This window comes from Peromyscus maniculatus, chromosome 19 (assembly GCF_049852395.1).
Source record: "Peromyscus maniculatus bairdii isolate BWxNUB_F1_BW_parent chromosome 19, HU_Pman_BW_mat_3.1, whole genome shotgun sequence".
In the NCBI taxonomy this organism is placed as follows: domain Eukaryota; kingdom Metazoa; phylum Chordata; class Mammalia; order Rodentia; family Cricetidae; genus Peromyscus; species Peromyscus maniculatus.
The window spans coordinates 36182657-36208908 of NC_134870.1; the positions used below are offsets into that span (position 1 = coordinate 36182657).

The 26252-nt window shown below is 42.4% G+C and overlaps 1 protein-coding gene across 1 annotated transcript in view; it reads right to left on the reverse strand.

The window, feature by feature from the left end:
* Nucleotides 1–26252, reverse strand: part of Mcc (MCC regulator of Wnt signaling pathway) — a 326031-nt gene that overhangs the window by 268845 nt on the left and 30934 nt on the right. The window contains exon 2 of the mRNA XM_042263722.2: nt 22215–22426. Within this exon, the coding sequence (XP_042119656.2) occupies nt 22215–22426 (212 nt within the window). The remainder of the gene's footprint in view (nt 1–22214; nt 22427–26252) is intronic.

The following is a 26252-nucleotide window of genomic DNA, read 5'->3' on the forward strand; positions in this document are numbered from 1 at the left end:
TCTGAAATAATTTGTTCTTTATGTTTTCTTGGGTGTGGTTAACCTTTTCAGATTGAATTTTTCCTTCTAATGCCTTTTGGAGATCTGAATTTGTGAATAGATAATGCTTAAATTTAGTTTTTATCATGGAATGCTTTTCTTTCTTCATCTATTGTGATTGAAAGATTTGCTAGGAATAGTGGTCTGGGCTGGCATTTACAGTATTTAGAGTTGGTGGAACATCTGTTTAGCCCCTTCTAGTTTTCAGTCACCATTGAAATACAAGGTATTATTCTACTATGTCTACCTTTATATATTACTTGTTCTTTTTCCTTGAGAATTTTGATATTTTTTCTTTGTTCTGTACATTTAATGTTTTGATTATTGTGTGTCATAGGGAATTTCTTTTCAGGTCCAGTCTATTTGGTGTTCTATTTGCTTCTTGTACCTTGACAACCACCTCCTTCTTTTGGTTAAGAAAATTTTCTTCTATGATTTTTTTTTTTTTTTTTTTTGGTTTTTTTTTTTTGGTTTTTTCGAGACAGGGTTTCTCTGTGTAGCTTTGCGCCTTTCCTGGAACTCACTTGGTAGCCCAGGCTGGCCTTGAACTCACAGAGATCCGCCTGCCTCTGCCTCCCGAGTGCTGGGATTAAAGGCGTGCGCCACCAACGCCCGGCTTTCTTCTATGATTTTGTTGAAAATATTTTTCTGTGCCTTTGACCTGAGTTTCTTCTCCTTCCTCTATCCCTATTGTTCATATTTGGCCTTTGCATAATGTCCCACATTTCCTATGTGTTTTGTGCCTACTTTTTTGTTTTTTTTAGACTTAATATTTTCTTTTTTTTCGTTCTTTCTTTTTTCTTTTCTTTTTCTTTCTCTTTTTTCTTTCTTTCTTTCTTTTTTTTTGGACTGGAGTACCTATTTCTTCTATCTTGACTTCAATGCCTGAGACTTTCTCTTCCATCTCTTGTATTCTGTTGACGAGGCTTACTTCTGAGGTTTTTGTTTTACGTCCCAAATGTTTCCTTTCCATTTTCCCTCAGTTTGGCTTTTATTTAGTGATTTTATTTCTAGTTTCATGTCTTGAACTGTTTTTTTCATTTCATTCCACTAGTTATTTGTGTTTTCATTAATTTGTTCATTTCTTCTTTAAGGTCCTTGGGTGTATTAATATTTGGAAGTCCTTGTCTGTGCTTCAGCTGTTGCATTTCTCAGAGACTCCTGTAGTAGGGTTGCAGGGTTCTCATGGAGACATTGCCCTGGTTTTGCTGTGTTTTCACACTGGTATCCAGGCATCTGGGTTTGGGATGATTGTGATTCTAGATGCTGATATCTGGTCTTTGTTTGGGTGAGTGTTCTGTTCCTTGGTTTCTGTCACCTTCTCTTGAATTTAGGAAAACATGGTTGCTGTGAGTTGACTGGTAGGGAGTGCTTCTGAATTCCTGCCAGGTATGGCCACTGGGGGTCCAGGTAGAAGGTATTTCTGTGTGTTGGAGGCTGACACAAAGAAATGCAGATGGGCTTTGGGTGGGGGCTGTAAAGGTTCACAGGATGGAAGAAAGCTGGGTCTTGCATGTGGTTTAGTGCAGTACCTATGGAGTAGATCCAGAGAGGGAGAACAGGCTGCTCCAGGGCTGTAGATGAGACTGGGGAATTGGAATTGGAGGACAGGAAGGAAGTGAAGATTGCCTCCCTGGTTCCTTGGCATGGCCAGTGGAATTCCAAGCAGAGTGTGGCACCTGGAGTTGGTGGCTGGGACAAAGGGATGGGGTGATGGAGGAAGGCTGATGGCACAGAAAATCTGTAGGGTCCCCTGGGAATGGGGACAGAGAGGAGGTGGAGGCCCCAGAAGGTGGGCTGCTACAGAGCTGGAGGACAGGAAGGAAAGTGGAGATAGCCTACCTCTTGTTCTGCATTGTCTGACAGCTTTTTGTTTTGTTTTGTTTTGTTTTGTTTTGTTTTGTTTTTCATAGACAAGGTCTCACAATAGAGCTCAAGCTGTCCTAGAACTCCCTGTGTAGACCAGGCTGGCCTAGAATTCACAGAGACTTGCCCTTTTCCACCTCCTCAATCCTGGGATTAGTATTTATGGGATTTATCTATCCAAAAGAGAAACGTTAAGTCACATATAAAGATAGTCTCAACAGAATAAAAGTTGATTTCTTATCAGAAACCTTAAAAGCAAGTGGAGCTTGGAATTATTCAGCTTGAGTTCTGAAAGGTCACAGCTGTTACCCCAGACTATGAAACCCAGCATTGAAAGTACAACAAACTTTCCGTGGTTAAAGCAGGCTACAGGAATTTATAGATGTTAATCCATCCCTACAGAGGATTGTGAATGGAGTTATTCAAACTAGAGAGAATGATAAACAAGCCCAAGGAACTATGGAGGAAAGAATATACAATAATAGACCAACAATTCAGTGAATGGAATTTACAAAATACCAAATACTACAAAATGATGCAAATTAATACAAATCTTTTAGTGATAATGTTGAATATGGATCATCTCTGTTTACCAATATTAAGATGCAGACTAACAGATTGTATTAAAAGTGGGGAGGTCCCTCTATTGGCTGCCTCCAAGAAACACAACTCACCATCAATAATAGATACTATCTTATAGCAGAAGGATGGAAAATAATATCCTAACAAAATAGAACTAGGAAACAAGCAGGTGTTCCTAGACTGATAGCTGATAAAATTATTTCAAACTAAAACTAGTTACAAGAGAAAAATAAGATTATTTCATACTAATTAAGAGAACAGTCCATCAAGAGGACAATTGTAAACATATACACACTGAACACTTTGGTACCCAATGGAGGAATAAAATGTTACTGTGTATAAAGTCATAGATGACACCCAACACAATAGTGAGTGACTTTGGAGCCCTGTGCTCACCAAGAGACAAGTCATCTCGACAAAAGGACAGAGAGATAATGAGAGCAAATTGACCTATTAGACATCTGCAGAGCATGCTAACCAAACAGTGAAGACTGTACATCTTCTTAGAAATCCATAAGGCTTTCTCTACAGCAGGTCATATCTAGGGATACAACACTAGGTTTCAACAAACATAGGAAAATTGAAATAATTTCTTATGTTCTATCTGACAATGGTGGAACAAAGTTAGAACTCAAGAGAAACTGCAAAAATATATAAATTCATGGAGATTAAACACCACACTAGTGAAGGAAGAATGGGTCACTGAAGAAATCAAAAACAAATTCAAAATTAAAAGGAAGATTGGAAATAGAAAACAACATGTAAAAACTAGTGGGATACAATGAAAGCAGACCTCAGTGGAATTTATAGCAATCAGTGCTATATTAAAACATACAAGAGATCTGGAAGGGGGTGGATTTGGCTCAGCAATTAAGAGCACTTATTATTCTTACAGAGAATATGGGTTCACTTCCCAGCTGTGGGGCACACATGGGCTGCAAAGAGGGTGCCCAGAGAAATTCAGCTAAATTGAGCTTAAGCTTTAAGGTGTTTACACAGAGAGTGGATACAAATGGTGAGAAAGAACGTTAGCTCAAGTTATTTATGCTAAGATAAGATACTAAAAAACAAGAGATAGTGTCAGAACATAAACAACTTGTAAATAGGGTGCCCTTTAAAATGATTGGTTTGTTCCTTCACCCCCTCCTGGGGTTTGGAGGTTTTCTGGTATAAAAGAAGCTTACTGCCTATCAATACACGAGTTCTTGCTTGACTTGACTCCCCACTGGGCCTGATTGTCTCCGGGAAAGAGGGAGGCTGGGAAATGGGCGGATTGCCTTTCCTCGGTTCCAGGCCACCTCTTCACAGGTGACCCAAGTTCCCATTGGGGCAGGTCCCTACACCCAGCACCTACATGGTGATTTATAATGACCTATAACTCCACTTTCATGGGATCTGATGCTGATCCTGGATGACGTAGAGGGGATTCAGGATTACAGGGTGGTAGCGGTGCTAGCAGGAATAAGAAAAGCATCCCTCAACAAGGACCCAAATGACAGACGTCACTGAGTTACACAATGGTAGGATGGCCCTCAGGGGAGTGGGAAAGATGAAGTCAAAGAGGTGGCCTTAGTCCTATTAGGTGGGGCCACCTATAAAGACCTCAGTTAATAGTCTTAACACATCGGAACCCTTTGCTGAGATTTTAGCAGAAGACAAATGGGGCCTTGCTGTTTACAAAGCTCACTCAGCTTCAGTGTGGGGAGGGAACATGGATGTGTGCGTGGCCTTTCCCCTAATCTTCAGTTGCTCACAGAACAATGTCCAGGCAAGTTTGGAGGCACTTAGGGTCACACAAATACGTGACCACTTTTAGCATCAGCAGTGCTATCATTCTAGAGTCTGGCCTGCCAGGGCCTCGGAAGTGTTTAGATGGAAGAAACAAATGGAGAGATCCACAAGCATTTCTCTGGACCCGTGCAGGCCCCTGGAGTCCCTCCCGAGACAACTTCGAACTTCGCCAGACCCAGTTCCAAATGCAGATGGGAGTCATCTAGTTGTAAACCCTAAAATGCTGATTTGAAGCAAGCATAAATTTATAGTGCAAATATTTACTTCGTGATGTACATGGGACCTATAAAAATACGAACTTCCACTTTTTATTATGCAGACACTGTTCATTGTGTAAACGCTCGTTTATTGGGCATGTGATATATGTTGCAGAGAAAGTAAGAAATTCAAATACACAGAAGAGATGAAACTAACAACTAGCAATCATCTCAATTGCCCCCTCCCCTGGGGGGCGGTACTTCCTTGTTGAGTGCGCTACCAGGGCTCCTGTGCCCAATGTAGTATGTGCTGATTAAAACTAAGCCTTTTAAATTTTTCTTTTCTTTTTTGGTTATAAAAATCATAGACACCAGTTTTAGTTAATTTGAATATACAGAACACATAAAGTAGAAAACAAATGGAGGTCATAATACTACCTCCATCCCTGTCTGAGAATGGAAAGGCAGCTGGCAATCCATTCAAGCCTGCAGCTGTCACTCTGAACGGCCACATTAGAAATACTTCCTTCCTTCATTTCAGCCCACCGCCTCCCTTCCTTAGAACAGGAAAATCAAAGGAGGACTGCTGACTTTGTGGGGTGCCGATACTGTGTGAATGCTGGAGTTCACTGACACTGAGCCACAGCCCAGGCTCCTGCGCACTGCTTTCAGATCTCCCAATGAGATAAATAAATTCGAGGAGCAAGAAAAGAGAGATGCTTTGTGATTACACTGGGAGAGACTTTTGAGTGCTTCTTCTGTTAAAAATCCTTACAGACACCTGCCCTTGGGGTATCAATTGAAGAGATAGAGAGATAGAGGGAGTTCCAGGAATTCATACAATAAGAATGTGCAAGTCGAATTCACAAATTCAAAACAAGATCTGGTTGGAGAAGTGAATGAAATTCTGCTTGTTTGGGCCACCTAAGTTTCTGTTCCTGCCAACCTAGCCCTGACTTGGAAATAATGATTCTTCTCGTGGCCGCCACTCTTAATGTCATATGGCTCCCAGACATTTCTAAGATTGCAGAATCTGTGAGTGGTGCTGGCCCAGGAAACAGCATCAGTAACCACAAATCTTACAGGTAATCTTGAATATCTAAATCGAACAATTGAAAAATCATTTGCTTAATGGAAAATATTACAGCGCATGATGGTATTCCAATCCAGGTTCAATCTATTTGACGGTAGAACTTTAAGAACATAAGCCCAAATTTTGCCTAGAAAAGAAATCGCTCCACAGTCGAATTTCATTGGAATTTTAAAGCATTACTTCACAGGCAACACTGGTAGGATTTTACTCTTCTGAGACTGCACTTAACTTCGTGGATTCTTTGGAAACTAGTTTTGGCCAACAAAGCCTAACAAAGACATGACTTTAAGCCGGGCGTGGTGGCGCACGCCTTTAATCCCAGCACTTGGGAGGCAGAGGCAGGCGGATCTCTGTGAGTTCGAGGCCAGCCTGGGCTACCAAGTGAGCTCCAGGAAAGGCGCAAAGCTACACGAGAGAAACCCTGTCTCGAAAAAACCAAAAAAAAAAAGACATGACTTTAATGCACCTGAGTTCTGGAAAAGCTGCAGGCAAGGAGCTGGGTTCGTCATATTAAAAGGTAACTTGAGCTGGGCATAGTGGCCCACACCTTTTAATTCCAGCACCTAGGAGGCAGAGGCAGGCAGATCACTTGGAGGCCTGTCAGGCTTACATATTGAGTTCCAGGTCAGTCAGGGCTGCAGAGTGAGATCCCTTCTCAAAAACAGATCAAAACAAACAAAAACAAAAGTAACCTGAAATGCCCACGGGCTGGGAAGTAGTGTGAAGAGGCAAAAGCAAATACAGGAAACTTTCATTTACACTTTTGGTTATACATTATTTGCTTTATCTAGATTGATGCCATAAGTATGAAAACATGTTAATGAATGTAATATAGTTGAATTTATCACATCTAACACCATGAATCAAGGCAGAGAAATAATGGTACACATAGAAAACCCCAGAAAGAACCAGGACAATACAGTTAAAGATTATTTCTGGTTATGGAGTACATGAAAAGTTAAAATAGGCCATAGAAATGACTTTGTACTATTAGTGTATTATTTTTTTGGATACTTTTTCAATTTAGGCCACTATAACAAAATACCTGTTCAGCCCTGGCTACCTGGTGAGCACAGAATGCATCTGGTGCTTCAGTCTGGCCTCCAGTGTGCATGGGGCACATCTTCAGTCTAGTTTTCTATGCCTTTAGAGTGGGGTTTTTCTTTATCTCCACTATATCCAGGATTCTTAGGTTTGGCCTTTACATTTTGTCTCATGAACGTCTTGAAACACAGCTCAGACTTCCTACTAACTTACTTCTGTCCTCATTGGCATGTTTGAATTCCACTGCTGTCTTCAGCTCTTCTGTACCCCCTGAGCTAGTCTATCAAGAGACTTTCCGCAGAGTCTTGTGAATGAGTAGTACCTTTTCTCTCTGACAGGAAGAGCAAATGACACAGTAAATGACATCTAGCGGAGAACCGGGAAGAGACAGGTCTGAAGAGGGGCCAGTCATGCATTAATTAAATGAAATGATTCATTATCCTACATGTACTGAACACATAACAAATGTGACCAGTTATTCACGGGATTATAATAGAGACAAGTTTTTCTGCCTGAATCTGTTTCTTAGAAATACATTTTTTTCCTCCCTAGCACAAGACTATACCTAAAAGATAAGGGGACAAGGCTGGAAATAGGTCTTTACTTCTCTGTCCCTAAAAAAAAAAATCTATTGAGAAGGTAAGGTGAGGCCGACCGTTCTCATCAGAGAGCCCTTTCGCTCTATTTTTAAAGCTACTTAAGAAGGCCTCTAACATTGCTGGCAATTAGGCTGAGGTCTCTGGGTTCCAAATACATCTTTGATAGATGTCTCTAAGTGCATTGAAGTTGCAGGTACATTTCTTTCAGCGTTTAATGCTAAGCCTTCCTATCATCTATGGATAAATAATTACACATCTTTACCAGGAGGCCCCAGCATAAAGATAACAAGGGATCCAGTTATGCTGCAGTAACAATGTCTTACATAAAATCAGAAAAAATGAAAAAAAAATTGTTTGTGTGTGTGTGTGTGTGTGTGTGTATGCGCGCATGTCCATATGTATGTATGAGAGCAGTGAACCTAGGCTATCCTTAGAAAAGCTGGGCCATAATTTGTGTTCCTATAAAGGAGTATACAGTGTATGTGAGACACAGCACTGGTCCTGGAGAGTGGGTCAGGAGAAGGGGTTATTTCTTCCATAGTATTGCTGGAGCATCCTCTGTGATATAAATGAATGGCTGCAAGATCAAGCCACAGGGTCTAATGAAGTTCCATGATGTGATCTTTGTTAATCACATGCCATGTAATCTCTCTAACCCTCAAGTTCCTCATCTGTACATGAATCATAACTGTGTTTATATTAGTCATGGCCTAAGGTTGTGAGAATTGAGTGAGATAGTTTGGATTGCTATCAGAATATCTTGCACATTATGTAATATAGAACAAATGCCCAAGAGCTATTAACAACATGGTAAGAAATGCAGAAGGCATACCCATCCCTGTATCACAGAACACAGGCTGCTACAAAGGTCCAGGTGTTCTTCCTCCCTCCAGGCCCTGGTTAGGTGAGGCCAAAGAAGGGTTTCTCTCCTAACTATTACTACGTATAAAAATACAGCAAACAACCCCCCCTACACACACACACACACACACACACACACACACACACACACACACAACTTCTGCATACTTAAAAATCAAATCCCTTTAAGTTCATTCTGTGTATAACTTTCACAAACCCAGGAGCCCACACAATCAAGGATCAAAGGGCTACTCTTTCAAAGAAACAGTTCAGTGATAAAACGTAAGAAAGAAAAAAACAAAAGAGTCCTTGTTTAGGTCCCTGTGTCCAGCACAGACTGACTCATGGGTCATTCGCTGCTGTCCTTCTCTCCATTCCGCGCTTTCCTCTTGAAACCTCTTAGTCTGCTCCTTTGTCCCCGGACTTCTCTCTCTCTGCAAACATGTGGCCTGAGGGTTAACTGTCCCTAGCCACACCTTCCCTCTGTGCCCTTTCCTTTAGTGGTAGATCAGCTTACCTCTGCCCCAGTAAGCTGGGCTCCCTGCTAACTTACCACAGGACAGGAGTGGCGAAATAGTGAGCAGAATTGTGATTCTCCTACGTGATTGTGGAGAAGACACAGTTCTGCAGACTCTTGGCAGTTCACACAAACACTACAAGACTTTGTTTTCTTTCCCTCATTCTTAATCCACAAATATATTCTCAAATACAAAGATGCAAAGCTAACAAACACTACTATCCTACGTTAAGAACGCATGCACCCCCCCACCCCACCCCCCGCCGCCGCCACCACCACCGCCGCCGCCGCCGCCTTCTCTCTCTCTCTCCATATATATATATAATTTTTTTGAGACAGGGTTTCTCTGTGTAACAGTCCTGGCTGTCCTAGAACTCACTTTGTAGACCAGGCTAGCCTTGAACTCCACAGAGATTCACCTGCTTCTGCCTCCCAAGTGGTGGTTTCACCTTTATCTTTTTTTTTTTTTTTTAAAGAAAAATATGTCATTAAGAGTTAATAATGGCCAGTATGTTGATACATGACTTTAATTGCAGCACTCTGGAGGCAAAGGTGGGCACAGCTCTGTGAGCTGGAAGCCTGGCCTGGTCTCCATATCAAGTTCCAGGCTAGCTAGGATTACTCAGTGAGACCCAAGCTTTAAAAGGAAGGAAGGAAGGAAGGAAGGAAGGAAGGAAGGAAGGAAGGAAGGAAGGAAGGAAGGAAGGAAGGAAGAAAGGAAAGAAAGGAAAGAGCGAGCTAATACTATTCCAATGATTGAAGACCCACTGAGATAAGTTATTGGAAGAAGGATGGAGAAGAAACCACCACAGCAAGGACAGACAGCATGCTGCCAAGCTGGACTCGAGATGCAAGTGTCATTTTTTTTTTTTTTTTTTTTTTTTTAATGTGTAGGAAAGTCCTTTTTCTCTGACCTACACCAAATGAATGACAGAGAAATCCCAAGCGATCAGGGAACTATGAGGTGTCTAGACATAGGACCACCGCCCTCTAGTGTATACTCAAAACACTGAGTATCCTTTTGTCAGAGACGGTAATCCCAAAGACAGGAAAGATGATGCTCTGTTGAACTGCCCAGCAGAATGACTTTAAAACTAATGTGAACATCATTAGAAGGACAACTAGTGACTGTCCAACACCTCACTAGCTGTTGGTGCTAATACTCCTGTAAGGTCTTCAAAATGGACTTTTAAAAACCTCAACACTTATTTATTTATTTATTTGTTTGTTTGTTGTCAGTGTGTGCTCCATGGTGTGTGTGTGGAGGATAACTTGTGGGAGTTGGTTCTCTCCAACCGTATGGGTTCAGAGATCAAACCCAGGTGGTTGGGCTTGGTGGCAAGCACCCTTACTCTCTGAGCTTCTCCCCCCCCCCCCCCACTAACTACTTTGCAAAAGGGAAAGAATCCTATGTCATAACTCATGTGTGCCCGGATAACGGCTGTCACAAAACCTGCCTAGTCTAGGTTCTCTTACTGCCCAAGCGAAGTTCAGTGAAGGTTTAGATCGAGGCCCCCAGAGTCCTGCCACTGAAATGGCAGGCTTAGATAGAGTCCCCCCCTCCCCCTCCCCCATGTCCCCATTCTGAACCAGGTGGACAATGATCTGTGGTAGTCGTACTGTCAGTTCTGAATGAGTGGGTTTATTGAGTACATGGCAGGTCAAAGTCAAAGCAGAACTAGCAAGTGGTCGACAGAAGCAGCAGAGTGCTTGGGCACATTGGGTGCTCAAGACCCCCAGCAGAAATCAACTAAGGACGTCCCACTGAGGCAGTCCACTGAAGAGCTTGATAGAGGGAGTCTTGGGCAAGGTCCCCTTGGGTGAAGCATCCAAGTAAGAGAACAAATGGCAACAGAGAGAGAGAGAGATGACATCATCAAATCAGGCGCTCACAACATCCAGCAGAAGCCAACTGTAGAAGCTGAGGCAGTCAGCTGGAGTGTCTCATTGAGCATTCTCCCCACAACTGAGCTTCCCATGGCTCGCCTTCAGCTTCTCTTTCTTCCGGTAGACATGTATCATGAAAAAGTAGCATGACCTCTGTGGGAAATGGCTTACTTTCTAGCCATCACCAAGGACACAATGCCTTACTCTTGGGCTGTTTGGATATTTTCTTCCCTCCCTGTCATAGGGTCAGAGGGTGCAGCCTTTCCCCAGACAAGGGGCCTCAGAGGACACTTTGAGACAAATATGCTTGGGTCTGAGGTCGGGGAGAGGCAGGTCAGAGCCTGTTTCTTCTAAGTGAGAGCAAACAGCATGCACCAATGTACCAATAAAATGTACATTGCAGATTCTCTAAACTATTAGCTACAATTATTGTCTTCTTTCATGACTAAATGAAATTCTAAATGAATTCTACATGTAAAACGATTAAGTGTAATTTTTAATGGCAACCCCTAGCCCATAAAAAAATTGACTGGTAGGCATTATGAAAACCTTACAGCTTACTTCAGTAACTTTCTGATTTCTATCTTCAAATGCTACTCCATCTTTATCCATTCAAAGACTTTTTCAAGATTTTTTTTTCTAATAAGATAGGAAAACAGCAAGAGCAGCCATAATTGTTTATTGCACACTTTCTTTCACAAAGAATTCAATTAAGCACTTTCTGTGCATTGTTCAGTTTAATCCTTGTCATGATTAGAGAAAACATTATCACTCTTACATTATCGGAACATGGGGTTTATCCAAAAGAAGCAAAATTCACTTTCCGCAGTCTGCTACAAGTGCAGATGTGTGTCAGAGATGCTCACGTCCTGGTGACTCATGGCAGAACTTCTTTCAATTAATGAGGAAATGTGAAAAGCAAAAATAGCTGAGATTTCCATGAAATTAAATTTAGTTTTTCATTTCTTTATTTATACAGATAAAAAGGTTAATAGTAAACACTGCCTAACTGTGATGCTAACAAGTACCTTCCCTTGATGAAATGAGGCTGATGTTGGGGAAGTCTGGAGATTGGCTTTTGAGTTTTGGCCACAGAGAGAGTTGGCAAGTTTCAGTCTTTTGAAATGTCTGTGGTGGTTTGAAATGACCCCCAAAGGGAGTGGCACCATTAGAGGTGTGGCCTTGTTGGTGTAGGTGTGGCCTTGTTGGAGGAGCGTGTCACTGTGGAGGTGGCTTTGAGATCTCATCTATGCTCAAGCCACACCTGGTGAGACAGACGATTTCCTGTTGCCTGTGAGTCAAGATGTGAGAACTCTCAGCTCCTTCTCTAGCATCATGTCTGCCTTCATGCTGCCTTGCTTCCTGCCGTGACGATAATGGACTGAACCTCTGAACTCAAAGCCAGTCCCAGTTAAATGTTTTCCTTTATAAGAGATGCTGTGGTCATGGTGTCTCTTCACAGCAATAGAAACCCTAACTAAGACAATGTCAAGGGCCTACAAGATCATATTTTATGAGATTAAATGTGGACTGAGAAAAGAATGCATTTGAAGGCTGGTAAGAAAGCTTAGGCTCTTACCAAGCCTAATGGTCTGTGTTTGATCTCTGAGCCCACATGGTAAAAGGAGATGACCAACTCCCAAGATATCTAAGAGCCAATGCTCCCCAGAAGCAGGAAATGGCCACACCTTGGGTGCTGCGAGAGTGGGGTGGGGGCCCTTTGGGCATTTGTTGCCAGTATTTTCTCTTTACAGCCTGAGGCAGGGACCAGAAAGAAAGACGGAGGGTGGGGGGGTGGGGGGGTGTCCCTGCCACCCGGTCACCTACTCACTCCTTCATTTGTTACAAAGAAGAAACAAGTTGAGTCATGGCAAAGGGGATAAGGCCAAAGCAAGTCCAATTGACTAACTAGGAACAGAGAACCTGTCCGGGAAAACCAGTCACCGCAGCCACGGGGGCCTGGACTGCAGATTTCTGCAAATAACACAGCAGCAATCCTTCAAGAATATCTTCATGTTCATAAATGCACCCGAAAAGGCCTTTGTAAATCCCCTCGGAAAAAGAAACAACAAAAAAAGTAAAAAGGGAAAAAGAAAGCTTTTTACGAAATTTAATGTTCTTTCCCCAAAGTATTACAATGTCCACAGGTTGCTAGAGCATAAAATGTCAAATTTATGCTTGCAACGTAATTTTCTTTTTTAAACCTAAGAGCAGTTTTACTGGAGTTTGAGAGAAAAACAAGGACAGGAAGCTGTAAATAAATCGAAGGCACTGCCAGGAAGAGGGAGCTGGGTAAGAGGAAGAGAGAAAGCCTGTCTCTCTGAACCAGACACGACGGCCAGGGTCAGCACTGGAGATCTGGGGCTGGGGAGGGTAAGAGAATAAGAATCTGAGCAGGAGTTTTTGCCAGTGTATGAAAAGATCGAGATGTTAAGAGGGGATACACAGAGCATTTTAGAGATTAAGTGTACTTGTGAAGGTTTTACTAACTCAATCAGTATGAAGAATTGGATGTATCATAGTAAGTCACCTCTGTACATTCTCAGATGGTCACATAAGAACCCAAATAAATAACCTTTCATTTCTCATGTGAGTTTTTTTGGAAGGTGGTAATGGCTATTATACTCAAACTTAATAAAAAAGTTAAAAATGATAGATTGCAGAGTTAGTTACAAAATGGTTACTAGATTATTAGGGCTTAACATTCTTGCAGGCCAAACTATTGGACATCCCAATCAAATCCAAGACGTTAATATTGTATTAATATAATGCCAATGAACATGCAAATTGACAGTCTGTATCCTTGGAAACAGTGAACCCTAAGCCAACCAAGCTATCATCAGAGGACTCTTCAGAGCTCTAATGTGACTTAGGAAGGGCACCCACTGCTCACTGTTATTTTTATTTTATTTCATATATTTTTTAGCCCTTGATTTTAAAACATCTAGATGCAGGTTCAAATAAAAGATAAAATAGTAAAGATAATGGTAATGGTACACATGGACACACACACACACAGACAGACAGACACACACACACCTCAGTATCTCACAACTGAAGTGGAGAAAAGGGAAAAAAATCAGAAAGCACACAGAGTTCATCAAATGGTTGAAGCAAAACTAAGAGCCTCATCTCAAGAGCAGGAATGGTGTTTCTCATGCCAAAATATGCAGATTGGAAGTGTTCTCAAAAGTGACAGAAGTCTGAATGTCATACTAAGAGAAGCTCAGCTAATAGTCGACTTATCAATACTTAGGAACATGTGACAGAATATTGCAGCACAGATCTCATTTGTTTATTTTTAAATATAAGATTTTTATTACTTGAGAATTTAATATGTGCCTACAGTACATTTTGATACTCCACCTTGATCTACTCCCTACATTCCTACTCCCTCTCAACTTTGCATCCTCTTTTTTTTTTTTTTTTTTTTTTTTTTTTTTTTGGTTTTTCGAGACAGGGTTTCTCTGCGTAGTTTTGCGCCTTTCCTGGAGCTCACTTGGTAGCCCAGGCTGGCCTCGAACTCACAGAGATCCACCTGCCTCTGCCTCCCGAGTGCTGGGATTAAAGGCGTGCGCCACCACCGCCCGGCCTCTTTATTTTTAATAACTTTCCAAATCCATTTTGTTTTGCCCATATGCTCCTAGACTTGGGCCATCCACTAGAGCATGGTTGATCTACCAGGAGCCATATCTCTAAGGAAAACTGACATAGACACAGTTCTAATTCAATATCCCATTACCAGGTATATTATCAGCATAAAAGAAAAGGCTCCATAGAGTTTCTGACTGTTGGAATCACAGAACAACAAAGCTCACCAAATACCTTGTCTGTTTAATACAGTGCTGGAGCCCAAACTACGGGCCTTATGTATGCTATGAAAGTGATTTGTTGACTTTCATTTATTTATTTTATTTTTTAATAATTTATATATTTTTATTTTGTGGGCATGGATGTTTTGCCCGCATGTATGTATGTGAGGGTGTCAGTTCCCCTAGAACTGGAGTTACAGACAGTTGTGAGCCACCCTGTGGGTGCTGGGAATTGAACCCAGGTCCTCTGGATGAGCCAGTCAGTGCTCTTAACTGCTGAGCCATCTCTCCAGACCCTATTAATTTTATTTTTAAGTGTGTGTGTGTGTGTGTGTGTGTGTGTGTGTGTGTGTGTGTTTGTGTGTGTGTGTGTGTGTGTGTGTCCTCTGAAGCAGGAAAAGACTTTCAGATCCCCTTGAGCTAGAATTATAGGCCAATGTGAGCTGTTCAGTAAGAGTTCTGGGAACTGAACTTGGGTCCTCTGCCAGTGCAGTATGCTCTCTTAGTGGCTGAGCATTCTTCAGCCACTGTTGGCTTTTAAATTGATATAATTTCACATGCACAACTCATGAATACCTTGTTTTCTTCTTTAGAAACATATAAATGCCTTTTGGTTAAAAAAAAAAAAAGAGTACAAAATTAAGTGTTAAAATAGGAAACTTGTGCTGATGAGATGTCTGTAAAAGTACTTTCTGCCAAGCCTGAGGACCAAGGTTCAATCCCTTGGACTCACAAGGTGGAAGGAGAGAATTAACTCAAAAGTTATCCAAGGCTCTGTGTGCCTTGGTGTGTGCGTGTTCACACGTGCGTGCATACCAAGCTACAAAATAAACAAATATTGGAAAACATTAAAAGGAAGCAGACAAAACCGAGGCCTAATTGTGCAAGGCAGAGGAGACAGGCTTGAACAGCCCAGTACGACTGAGCTTTCTTAATCTTGGAAGAAAAGAGGCCAGCTGTGCTTTTCTGAGCTGTGAGCCATCATTTGAAATGGCGGGGAAATACAAAGTGATATACTTCTTCATAGATATCTGCTGTGTCAGATAAAGGACAGCTCAAAACCAACTGTTTTTGTCATTAAGGAAGCAAATCCTACAAAAAGAAAAATCCATCTCAATCACCTAGACAGGAGAAACTTTTTGAAATTTCTAGGTTGTTCCTTGGCCATTTTCTCAGAACAAAACAAATCTCTATTTTTTAATTGTTGTTTTTTTTTTTTTTTCCATTTTGTATTGTTCCAATTCCCTAAAAATCTGAAGGGTTGGTGCAAGCTGTGCTGAAGAATTTCTTGTTTGCTGCTGAACAGTGCCCAGAAGAGGGTGCTGTGGCCACAATGCTGGGATACATCTCGAGAGCAAAGGTTTCTAGATGTTAACCCTAAATTTGGCAACTCCTTAATGACCAGAACATCTTAAAATAACAGAAAGAGAAGATAAAATCCCCCTGTGTTAAAAACAATTCAAGGACATAAAAAAAATTGTGAAGACCATTTAAGTGAGGAAAGATGAGAAAAATCATGGCTGTTTCTTCCCATCAAACTGTTTCATTTAAATACTTTATACAGTGTGCATGGTTTCTTTTAAAGTGCAATTTTAGCTCACATCAATTGGTTGTTTTATTAATGAAAATGCCAAAGCTAAGGTCATTTCAAACGATTATACGGCTGAAAGAATGTACCTAGAATTTATGTTTGTTCAAGAATTTATCAGTGGTGTATCTATAAATAAAAGTATCTATATTTTATGCATCAAAGTGATCAAGCATGTCATTGTTTAGAAGCTCAAACATTACACTCTGCACTAGTAATACAGATATTTGGAGAAATGTTTTCAGAGAACAGGCGTTTTTCTTCTTGCCTTCTCTCTTTACCAAAGTCTCACGGTTTCGTGTGGCTTCGCTTTACAAAGAGAGCTTGGGTGTTGCTGGCAGTTTCATCATTGTTCCTGGTGGCTGGGAACCAAGTCAGTTCAACCAAGCTGAAACAAGCTTCCTGGAGCTTTCTTTCCCCTATGGTTCTGCAAGGTCAGACATGAGGGATATCACATGTGAAATCAGCAGGTTAGGTGTGAAGAAGTCATCCTTGACACCTTCTGAAAGCTGGCGTGGGACACTGTCTTAGTCTGTACTGTTATCACAGAGTACCCGAGCCTTGGTAACTCATAATGAACAGACGCTTGAGAACTTACAGCTTTCGAGGCTGGGAAATCCAAAACCAAAGTGCCAGCATTTGACAATGGGTGTTTTGTTTGCAAGGGGTGGGCACACTCTTGTTTTATCATCATCACCATCATCACCACCACCATCACCACCATCACCACTATCATCATCATCATCGTCATCGTCGTCATCACCATTACCATTATTATTTTGCCTTTTTTGCTCTTGTTGAAACAGGCTTTCACTATGTAGCCCTAGGCTGGTCTGGAGCTTGCTATACAGACCTGGCTGGCCTGGAAATCATAGCGATCCACCTGCCCCTGCTTCCTGCGTGCTGAGATTAAAGGTGAATACTTCCATGCTTGACATTCTTTCCTTTTCTTTATAATGGCATCAACTCTACTCCCAATGGAGTCCAGTTAACCTCTTAAAGCTCCTCACTCTTAATACGGTTATCATGGTGATTAAATTCAGCATGAGTTTTGGAGAAAACATTCACACTAAAGCAGGTGCCGAGCACAGTGGCAATTTATATGGACTGTTGCTAGTCTGCCACTTAACAATCTGGTGTGTCAGGCTTCCATTACAGATCTACCAGATTTCCTCCTTTAGCTTCTCTGGGTCCTTGGCCAGCTTCAGGAGCTCCTGGATAAAGATTTCCCGCTTCTCCTGCAGGTCACCAACAGCACCCAGGTTGGTCATAGTAAGAGAGTGAAGGAGGCTGCAGACTGGCCTTGCCCTCCTGTGCTGAGCTGAAAGACCCAGAATAGCTTAAAGCTGAACACTATGCTGCAGAGTCAATAGACTGTACCACCAGCTCCGACATTTGTGTGAGGAGGTATATCCCTTATGACTCATCGCTTGTGCCCTAAACCACATGTGCCATCCTGTCTCTTCCCTTCAAGCATCTGTTTACAGCATCATCTTGTCCTTCTGTACTTGGCCCCTGCTTTGGTTTAAATATCTCCTTCAAAATTCATGCTGAAACTTAGTTGCCATTGCAACAAGATTGAGAGGGTGGTGTGGGGGGGGGCGGTGGCAGGGACTTAGAAAGTAAAATGCAGGGTTGGGGATTTATCTCAGTGGTAGAGCGCTTGCCTAGCAAGCACAAGGCCCTGGGTTCGGTCCTCATCTCTGGAAAAAGTAAGTAAGTAAGTAAGTAAGTAAGTAAGTAAGTAAATAAATAAATAAATAAATAAATAAATAAATAAATAAATAAATAAATGTAAAATGCTTGTGTAAGAAGCTTCCAGAAGTTTCCCAATGGGTTGCGGGGGAGACCTATGCCAGTTATGGGTTCCTTTCTCTTGCTTCCAATCTTCTCTTCTTTCCCCTGTATTGTATGGAGGAACTCTGTAAGCATTCTTCCTATCAATAGACAATGCTGAGGGAAGGCAGAAATCCCCAATCTGGCTTTGCTCTCGCCTGCAGAGACAAACAGTGCAGGAAAACCAGCTTGCTCACTCTTGGGAAGATTTAGTATTCTGGCATTCTGGAGTCACCTTCTTAGTGATGTTCAGCAAGTCTTGCAGATGCTCCTACAGATGGTATCCAGCCAGTTGGACCAGTACTCTAGAGGGCTGGTGTCAATTTGTCATCCCTGGCATGAAGAACCACCAGGAACTCTGTTGCCCACAGGGTACCATCACTCCTTCAGAGGTAGAATCAGCCCTGAGCAATGCTAAAGTCTGCTTCCAAATGTGTTTCTTGTCTGGGTACTCTGTCTCTGTCTGAGATGTGGGGCTGCTCTTTCCCTGTGTTATTTGTGAACTTGCTGTAGTTTTCTTTACCCACTAGTGGCAATGCTGTGCTACTCATTAATATTGCTTCTATTAACTGTCTCCTGTGTGAATTACTGTGTGCTTCCCATCTCCTAGCTGGATGCTGACCACTGTCTTTTGTTTCTAGCTGTTTTGTTTTTAAACAGAACCTATTTTTATTAGCTCAGGATTTTGTTTCAGAAGCAACATAAATTACTTTTATTATGATTTTATAAATAAAGGGGTTGTCTGAGTGTGGCATTTCAAGAGGCTATTTGCTTTCTTTGGCCATACATGAGGCCCGTTTCTCAAGCTGGGGTCATGGATCCCTGAGAGCAGATTCAGAAGCAATAGTGGCTATGTAATGAACCATCCTAAACACAGTGTTTGGCACAATGACTGCTATTTCTCATGGGACAAGAAAACTCCAAAGGTATAACACAAATGGTGTGGACATAGGAAGGGGTGGAGAATCAGGAGCCCCAACCCCTAACCCAGGGCTTAAGCACGTAATTAAATTCAAGCCATAGTTGAAAATTTCTGTTTTCCACACTGTGAGACAATATGGACATCATAAGATGTCAGCGCCTGTATTTGTATTTATGGTCAGTCATGTTCTCACAAAGGATGGCCTTAAGTGAGCATGTTTAGTTTTATTTATTGATTTGGTCACGTGTGTATATGCTAATCATTTATGGAGTCGAATCCTTTTTAACTTATTCATTGTGTTCCAGTGACTAGATGCCATCACTTATCACAGCTCCTTTTCAAAGGCTTTCAGAGCCATAGACACACAGAAAAGTCTCCAAGCTGAAGTACACTAACTACTGCTATCTGAGCTGGGTGCCTGGTGTTGTGTAACAATTTCCTCTGAGACAAAACCATCCACCTTGAAGGGAAGCTCAACAAAACAATTTTTTTAAAGGAGATGAAAGATTCTATCCATCCGGGCAGCTGGTTCATTTCAGGAAGTAAGCAACGCAAAAGCTTCAGGAAGTCCCCCAAACTGACCAGATTCTCTAGGCTCCTCTCTCCCCAAGCATGTATAAGCTGTAAGGACTGCTAAAAGATATTCTCAGACTAGCAGGGCTGCCTGGGAGATGCAGAAATCAGCTGAGTGACCCAGGAGAGACTCTGGCCACCTGGGCTGCCTGAAAGAGACAGTCTCCAACCCGTGAATTGTGTTTAGAATGGACAATGTTCTCTAGGTTTCTGGCTTCTGTGAGCTGCCACTCATACTAGGGTGGGGGATCTTGGTGATGCAACTGTCTTTGAAGCACTTACGCTCTTATGAGTAACTATTCACTTATATTCTTGTAAGTAACCCAAATTAAACCCAATGGTTGGCCCTTAGTGGTGTCTAATCTTTGATCTGTTATCAACATGAGCTATTTGTTCACGTGTCTCTAGGAATGTAATCACACAAACCTTGTTTTGTTTTGTTTTGTTTTAAATCAGGCCAGCATCTGCTGAGGCCATCTCAAGCATCATCCACCCAGTGCTGGGACAACCAACAGGAAGGGAATATGTATGGGGACATATGAGAACTCTATGCCTTGATTCCTTTGATCACCCAACTCAGAGGACCCAGCCAGATGAAACCTGAGGATTGCACCTGCTTCTGCCAAAGAGACAGAACAATAGGACTCCACTCAGGAGGTTCCTGGAAAGCAAGGGCCACAGATTCACTTAGAGGTAGGAACCTGTCAGCATCTTTCCACATCTGGGTGTAGTGGGTAGCCATTCCAGCTTTGATCTGGAAGGTCCAACCCCCACTGAGGCTTCGGTAACTGTCATGCCTACAAGGGGGGCTGAGAGAGGACCCTGAAGACTGGAGATCCGGATGTGCCGGCTCCCTTGGTTCCTGGACCCAGGACACTGAAGATAGTCTGAGCAAAGTTTTCCAGAGAACACCGCCGGACTGTGCTACACCTTTCCCAGACCCTGTAACCTATCCCTTCACTTGTAAGTTACCCCACAAAATAAACCTCCCTTTTAACTATGTGGAGTGGCCTTAATAATTTCACCAATATTTGGGAACATCTGGGGGCGGTGAACCTTGACCCCTCCAGAGTGGATGCCACCAACCATTGATCAATGTGTAATGCTGATTTTTACTCTCATCTATATTGCTACGGCATTGACTATCTTAAAAACAGCATTATAAACTGGTGATCATAGTTCAATCACCAGAGTGCTTGCTTAACCTGCATGGGGTGCTGGATTCAGTTTTGAGCAAGGCATAAACCAGGCATGGTAGTACATGTCAACAATCTTAGAATTCAGGTGGTGGAGGCAGGGTGATCAGAGTACAGGGTAATCCTTGAGCTACAAAGATCATTGGTGAGCTGCAAAACTCAGTTGATGTAGCACAGGGAAGGCCCAGTCTGCTGGAGAGGATTTGTAACAGGCATGGCTAAATCCAGACCATGCCAGACATATTTACTGGTAGTTTCCTGGTCTACTGAACACACAGGAAGCAGGTACAATAGTTATGGCTCTACTGAAACTGTCCAAGGTTGTCCTTGAAGGGCGGTCAAGCAAGGAATAGTATAATAACCACAGATGATTTGATAGGCCTTAAGAGATGTAATCATACCCAGGAAGGGATTGCATGTATAGGTGCTCTTACTATTTTACAATTTAAAAACATTTAAAGTTATATAACAGTTTTAGACCTATGGAAAAGTTACAAAAATGGGATAGAGAGTTCTATGACCAATTTCTATCATTTATTAACATGTTGTATTATCATATGATCCTCATCACAGTTCATAAAGCAACAGAGCTTATCAACTACAGCCCATATTTCCCCAGGTCTCCTTAGATTTTTCTTACCCAGCATCCCACCAAAGGAATGGTGCTACATTTAGGTTATACCTTTTTAGGATGGTTGTAGGCAGACAGTGTCTCTTCCCAGACTTTCCTTGGTTTTAATAACCTTAGCAATTTTGATAATTACTGGTCAGGAATTTTATAGAATGTCATTGGGACTTGTGTGATTTTTTTACACTTTAATTATTGCTAGAGATTTATGATTGTTAGCTTTTTCAAACATCTCCCTCCAAAACATATGAATAGAAAATATGTCATAACATGTGTTTCTAAACCTGTAGTCTTTAGCGAACAAACTGTCAGTCATACATCATGGTTGTAGACATGCCATTCTCCCACTCAAACTTGAATTTCCAGAAGCCAGGTAGGGGGAGTGAAAGAGGAGGAGAAGGGAAGGTGGGAGGGAGGGAGGAACTCCCACAGATCTCAGATAACAATCTCAGTTTGAAAACTGCAAGTCACTGAAAATGAGCCAGCCATCAGCCATGCACCCTCATGCTCCAACTCTGACTAAAGGAAGCCAATAGTTCTTTACCCCAGACAGTCACTACCACGGTTCGTGTGAACAGAAAGGGAGAGCTTAAGGGACTGGGATTATAGACCAGGAGTAGCACTTGCCCTTGTGTGGGCTGTGATTCAATCCTGGGCACCAAATAACAAAAAAACTAAGTTAAACTAAACACAGCATAAATGAACGCTAAGTTTTTCCATGGTTTCCAATGGAAATAATCTTGAAATTATAAGCCAGAACAATAATTAGACTTTCAATGAAACCTTTTTCTCTTTGCTTTTCAAAGGAGTAAAGTCCAAACCTAGGAACAGAAAGAAGTATATTCTATTGCTTTGCAATGTCTGGTACCACAGGAGAGTTCTTGTTATAGAAGAGCTATCATGGACTTTAGCAAATCAGACTGTACAGGTTATAGAGTTAATCAAAACACCTCTTAGAATCCTGCTCTATTGTTAGCAGTGAGAATGAAGTTCCTAAACCCTTAAGTGCTAGAGACTTTGGAGTGCACAACAACAGTACTAGCAGAAAGGAAATGGCAAAACATTTAGTGCAACAAGAAAAGGCAATACTCAATATTCCCCCATTGGAGCTCAAAATTAAAATATTGGTATTGGAATACAGTCAGGCCAGAAGATGTGTTCTGTGAACAAGAGAGGTACTCACGGTGCTGGCCAGCTCCAGACAGCTTCTGCCTGTAGAGGTGCCAAAATGCGGGGACTGTGTGAGAAGCTTGTGGCGGACAGCCTGCTGGGGCAAAGAGCTTCCGCCACACTCCAGTAGCTTCTGGAAGGGCAGCCGGCTCTGCAAGTCGGGGCTCTGGAGGTCCCTGGCACCGGAATCATATTCCCAGCTCTCCCTGGCTGCTGACAAAGCACCTAGTTCAAGAGATGCAGGGAAAATAAAAAGACATTTCTTTCATTAGCCTGTGGGTGGTCAGTAAGCGACGGTTGGAAACCTCTGAGTCTTCCCAGTGCCGGGGTCTCAAAACACATGTGATTCGCAGGCTGCCTGCTAAGCACTTTTCCTTTCAAACTGACACGCAGGAAGTCTGAAGATAAAAGCAATTTCAAGTAAAGAATTTGGAAATAACTGTCTAATGAATATGCACACCCTCCCTGACAGGAAAGCTTAGGAAGAAGGGAGCAGGGGAAGCAAGCACAAGAGAGCCAAGTACGAAAAGAAATCCAGATCGAAGCCACATCTGTTGGTGATTTGCACTTGGTTATTATGTTGACCTTAGTGCTGGCTGGTGATCCCGAGGAAGAAGGAAACCAGAGAGAAGACAGAAGGTCTAGACTTAACCATGACTTCCTCATGCTCCCGTCATCTCACCTGAAGGGAGCTGGGCTGTGTTCATGCGAGATACAGCCACGCAGCTGAGTTCAGGGCAATAGACTGTGAACAAACTGACAAGCCCCACTTCCCGGTCTTCTCATAAGCCCCTCGGTGTGTGATTCCCTGTGCCCTTTGCCTTCTGGTAGGGTTCAGGTGGGATCGGCACTTGGGAAGCCACGTAGTTCAGACGGTAGAGCCATAAGATGAAAGATGCCTAGATCTCTGAATCATCTCTTATGGGGAATGGTCTGCTCACCCTAAATGCCCTGTGTTTTTACCTTATATGAATAAGAATGTAGCTCCTATTGCAGTGGTTCTCAACTTTCCTAATGCTGTGACCCTCTAATGCAGTTCCTCATGTGACGGGACCCCTGACCATAAAATTATTTTCATTGCTACTCCATAATGGTAATTTTGCTACTGTTATGAATTGTAATGTAAATATCTGTATTTTCTGATGGCTTTAGGTGACCCCTATGAAAAGATGGTTTGGCTCCAAATGGGTTGTGACCCACAGGTTGAGAACTGCTGTTCTATTGTGTTTGGTTTACTTTATCCTTTGGTGTATTGGTTAGAGCATGTTAGAATTACCCCATTACAACAGATTAGAATCTAACGGTACTTGTTCAGTTGAAGCCTCCAGCTTGCCCCTGCACAGTCCAGAAAGCCCTATTCCTGTCTCTCTCTCTCTCTTCAAACCCTGCCCACTCAAAGAGTCTCCAAAGAAAGGAAAGGTGTCAAAAAGCCCAGTCCCACATTCTTGGTGACTATTGTAACATCCTCCACTAATGCCACCAGCTGCGCAAGTCCCCGCCTAAGCGCTCAGCTTTTGACCATACTTGGGCACAAACCCAGCTTGTAGTGGATACATCATCACCTCTTGCCTACATTCTATAACACTTTCCTGCCCTAGCCTGGGCGTGCGATTTCTCTGGCCTCGATCTCTGGAACCAGAGAACCCACCCAAGAGTTGCTTTGCTAAATATACCTGTTGTTATACTTTTTCAATTCAGCTTGATCTGACTTACTGAGTCAGTGGAGAAACTTATTATTGGGGGGCAGAAAATCTATTAGTACTAATGATTGTAATACTAGTGAAAAAGTGTAACAAAAAGTTGACCTAGAGGAGGAGCTAAAGCTCAAGGCTTCCATTGTTGCTGTTGCTAGGAAAATTCGACTTGGAGAAAAACCTGCTTCTTTGTACTGTTCACTTCAGAACAGAAGCCTTTTTTCGGTACATGTGGTAAGTAGAACCTGAGTCACATGCTTCTATCTTAGCTGGAAAGGAGGCTGGGGAAATTTATAGGGAGGTGGGAGTTTGTTAGGCGAGACATTTTTAAACAGAGGAGGAGGAGTGTTCAAAAGGTTGAATGGCAGACATGTGACAGAGGTTGTGACTTCCCAAGCCAGATGAAGGACAGTAGAGTGTTGTTGCCCATACCCCAAACATCTCTCAGAGAGCACAGCAGGAGTGGGACCTCTGTCTACCCAAGTCAGGCTTGGGTCTACTCAATTCCATAGCGACAGAGGCCATGGCATGATCAAGTCAGTCAAGCTTCTCTCTCCCCTGTCTCTCCCCCCACCCCACCCCTGCCCCCACACAAATGGCTTCTCAGAAATCATGTGACCGGCAGTCTGCTAATCTGACTGATATGCTCGGAACCCCCACCCCCCAACTTGATCTATATAAGCTCCCCCCACCATTTCAATAAATGGCTGTCCTCTGAAACAGTCTTCTGGGTCATTCATTCCTGCAGTACTCACAAGACCCTGCTCCCCAGCTCCTCCCTCATCCTGGGACTGCCAGTGTGCAAGGCCAGTTGGGGTCAGGGGACCCACAAGAAGTTGGCATAGGCAAAGCACTAGGTAGCTCCTGACTGTGGAGTATTGCAATCTTTAATGTATGACTTTCAACCATAACAAAAAAAAAAAAAAAAAAGGATTCGGGTTGATAAGCTTGTATTGTGAAATGAGAATATAAACAGACTGTTCTGCAATTTGAATATAATAATGTGTAGCAAACCACAAATTGTGTACAGGGGGCTCTGACGTGAGTAGACACTCTTCCCTTCGTGGATTATTGATGAAGTTAATCAACGTGATTTTGAAAACTATCTTCGTATGATTTACCACTATTATGCTCTGCTTATCTTAAGTCGGCTTGACCCAAAAGTTGCAGGCAGTACTTACTGTGAGACTAGATACACTGGCCACTCTGAATCAAAGCAGACAATACTGTCACTGTGTTGGTTCAGAGCCTGAGCAAACCTGCCTTTCATTTAGGTGATGGTGGTCCTGGGATTAAACCTAGAGCCTCACAAGTACTTGGCAAGCAATCCAGCACCGAGTGACATCTCCAGCCCTCAGTGTCTATTTTAATATGCAGCCTATCATTTATTATTTTTTAAAGATTTTATTTCGTTATTTATGTGTGTGTATTGGCATGTATACATGCCTGCAGGTACTGGCAGAGGCCAGGAGAAGCAGCAGATCCCCTGGGCCTGGAATTACTGGCAGTTGTGAGCCCTGGGATAGGAGTGCTGGGAACCAAATTCCAGTCCTCTGCAAGGGTTAACAAATGGTCTCAACCACTGGGCTTGCTTTGCTTCAGTACAGACTTCCAAGTGTCTGTCCTTCTGTCCTTTCCTGTTCCTCTCCTTTCCTGATTACCGCAGGGTTTTTGCCCCAGCCCCAGCATTATGTAGCAGGAAGACTGAAGGAGAATGAGTGAGATCAGAGGTGAAAAGTGGATCTCTTCAACAGGACTGAATCTCAGGCGGCCTTCACACATAGAGCTGGGCTTTCCTCTTTCATCTACATTATCCCCAGCACTGTACACAAGCCTGTGATATATCAGACCTTTAATAAACACTCAATGAACAGATTGCTGCATTATGCATGGTTGTAGTGCCCCAGGGTTTCATTCTTTAATCAGGAAAAGCAAATATGTATTACTTAAAAATATTAAAATAAATTATACACGCATTCTTTTTTCTTTATGACAACTGTGAGAGACTCACTTTAAAACAAAATATAATAATACTAGAATGAGCTGGTCAAAAGAAGCATTAACTATTTTATTTCTTCTTCTTCTTCTTTTTTTTTTAAGACAGGGTTTCTCTGTGTAGCTTTGGCTGTCCTGAAACTCACCTTATAGACCATGCTGGCCTTGAACTCAGAGATCCGCCTGCCTCTGCCTCCTGAGTGCTGGGATTAAAGCATGTGCCACCACAGTCAGTCCAGGAAACATTAGTTATTTCATGCTGATAGGTCCTCGCCAAGTTGTTAGCATGTCTGTCTAACTGCTTAGCCATGCTTCATGTTCATCACCAGATCAAAAGGCCTTAGTCATTGTTCCATAATTCC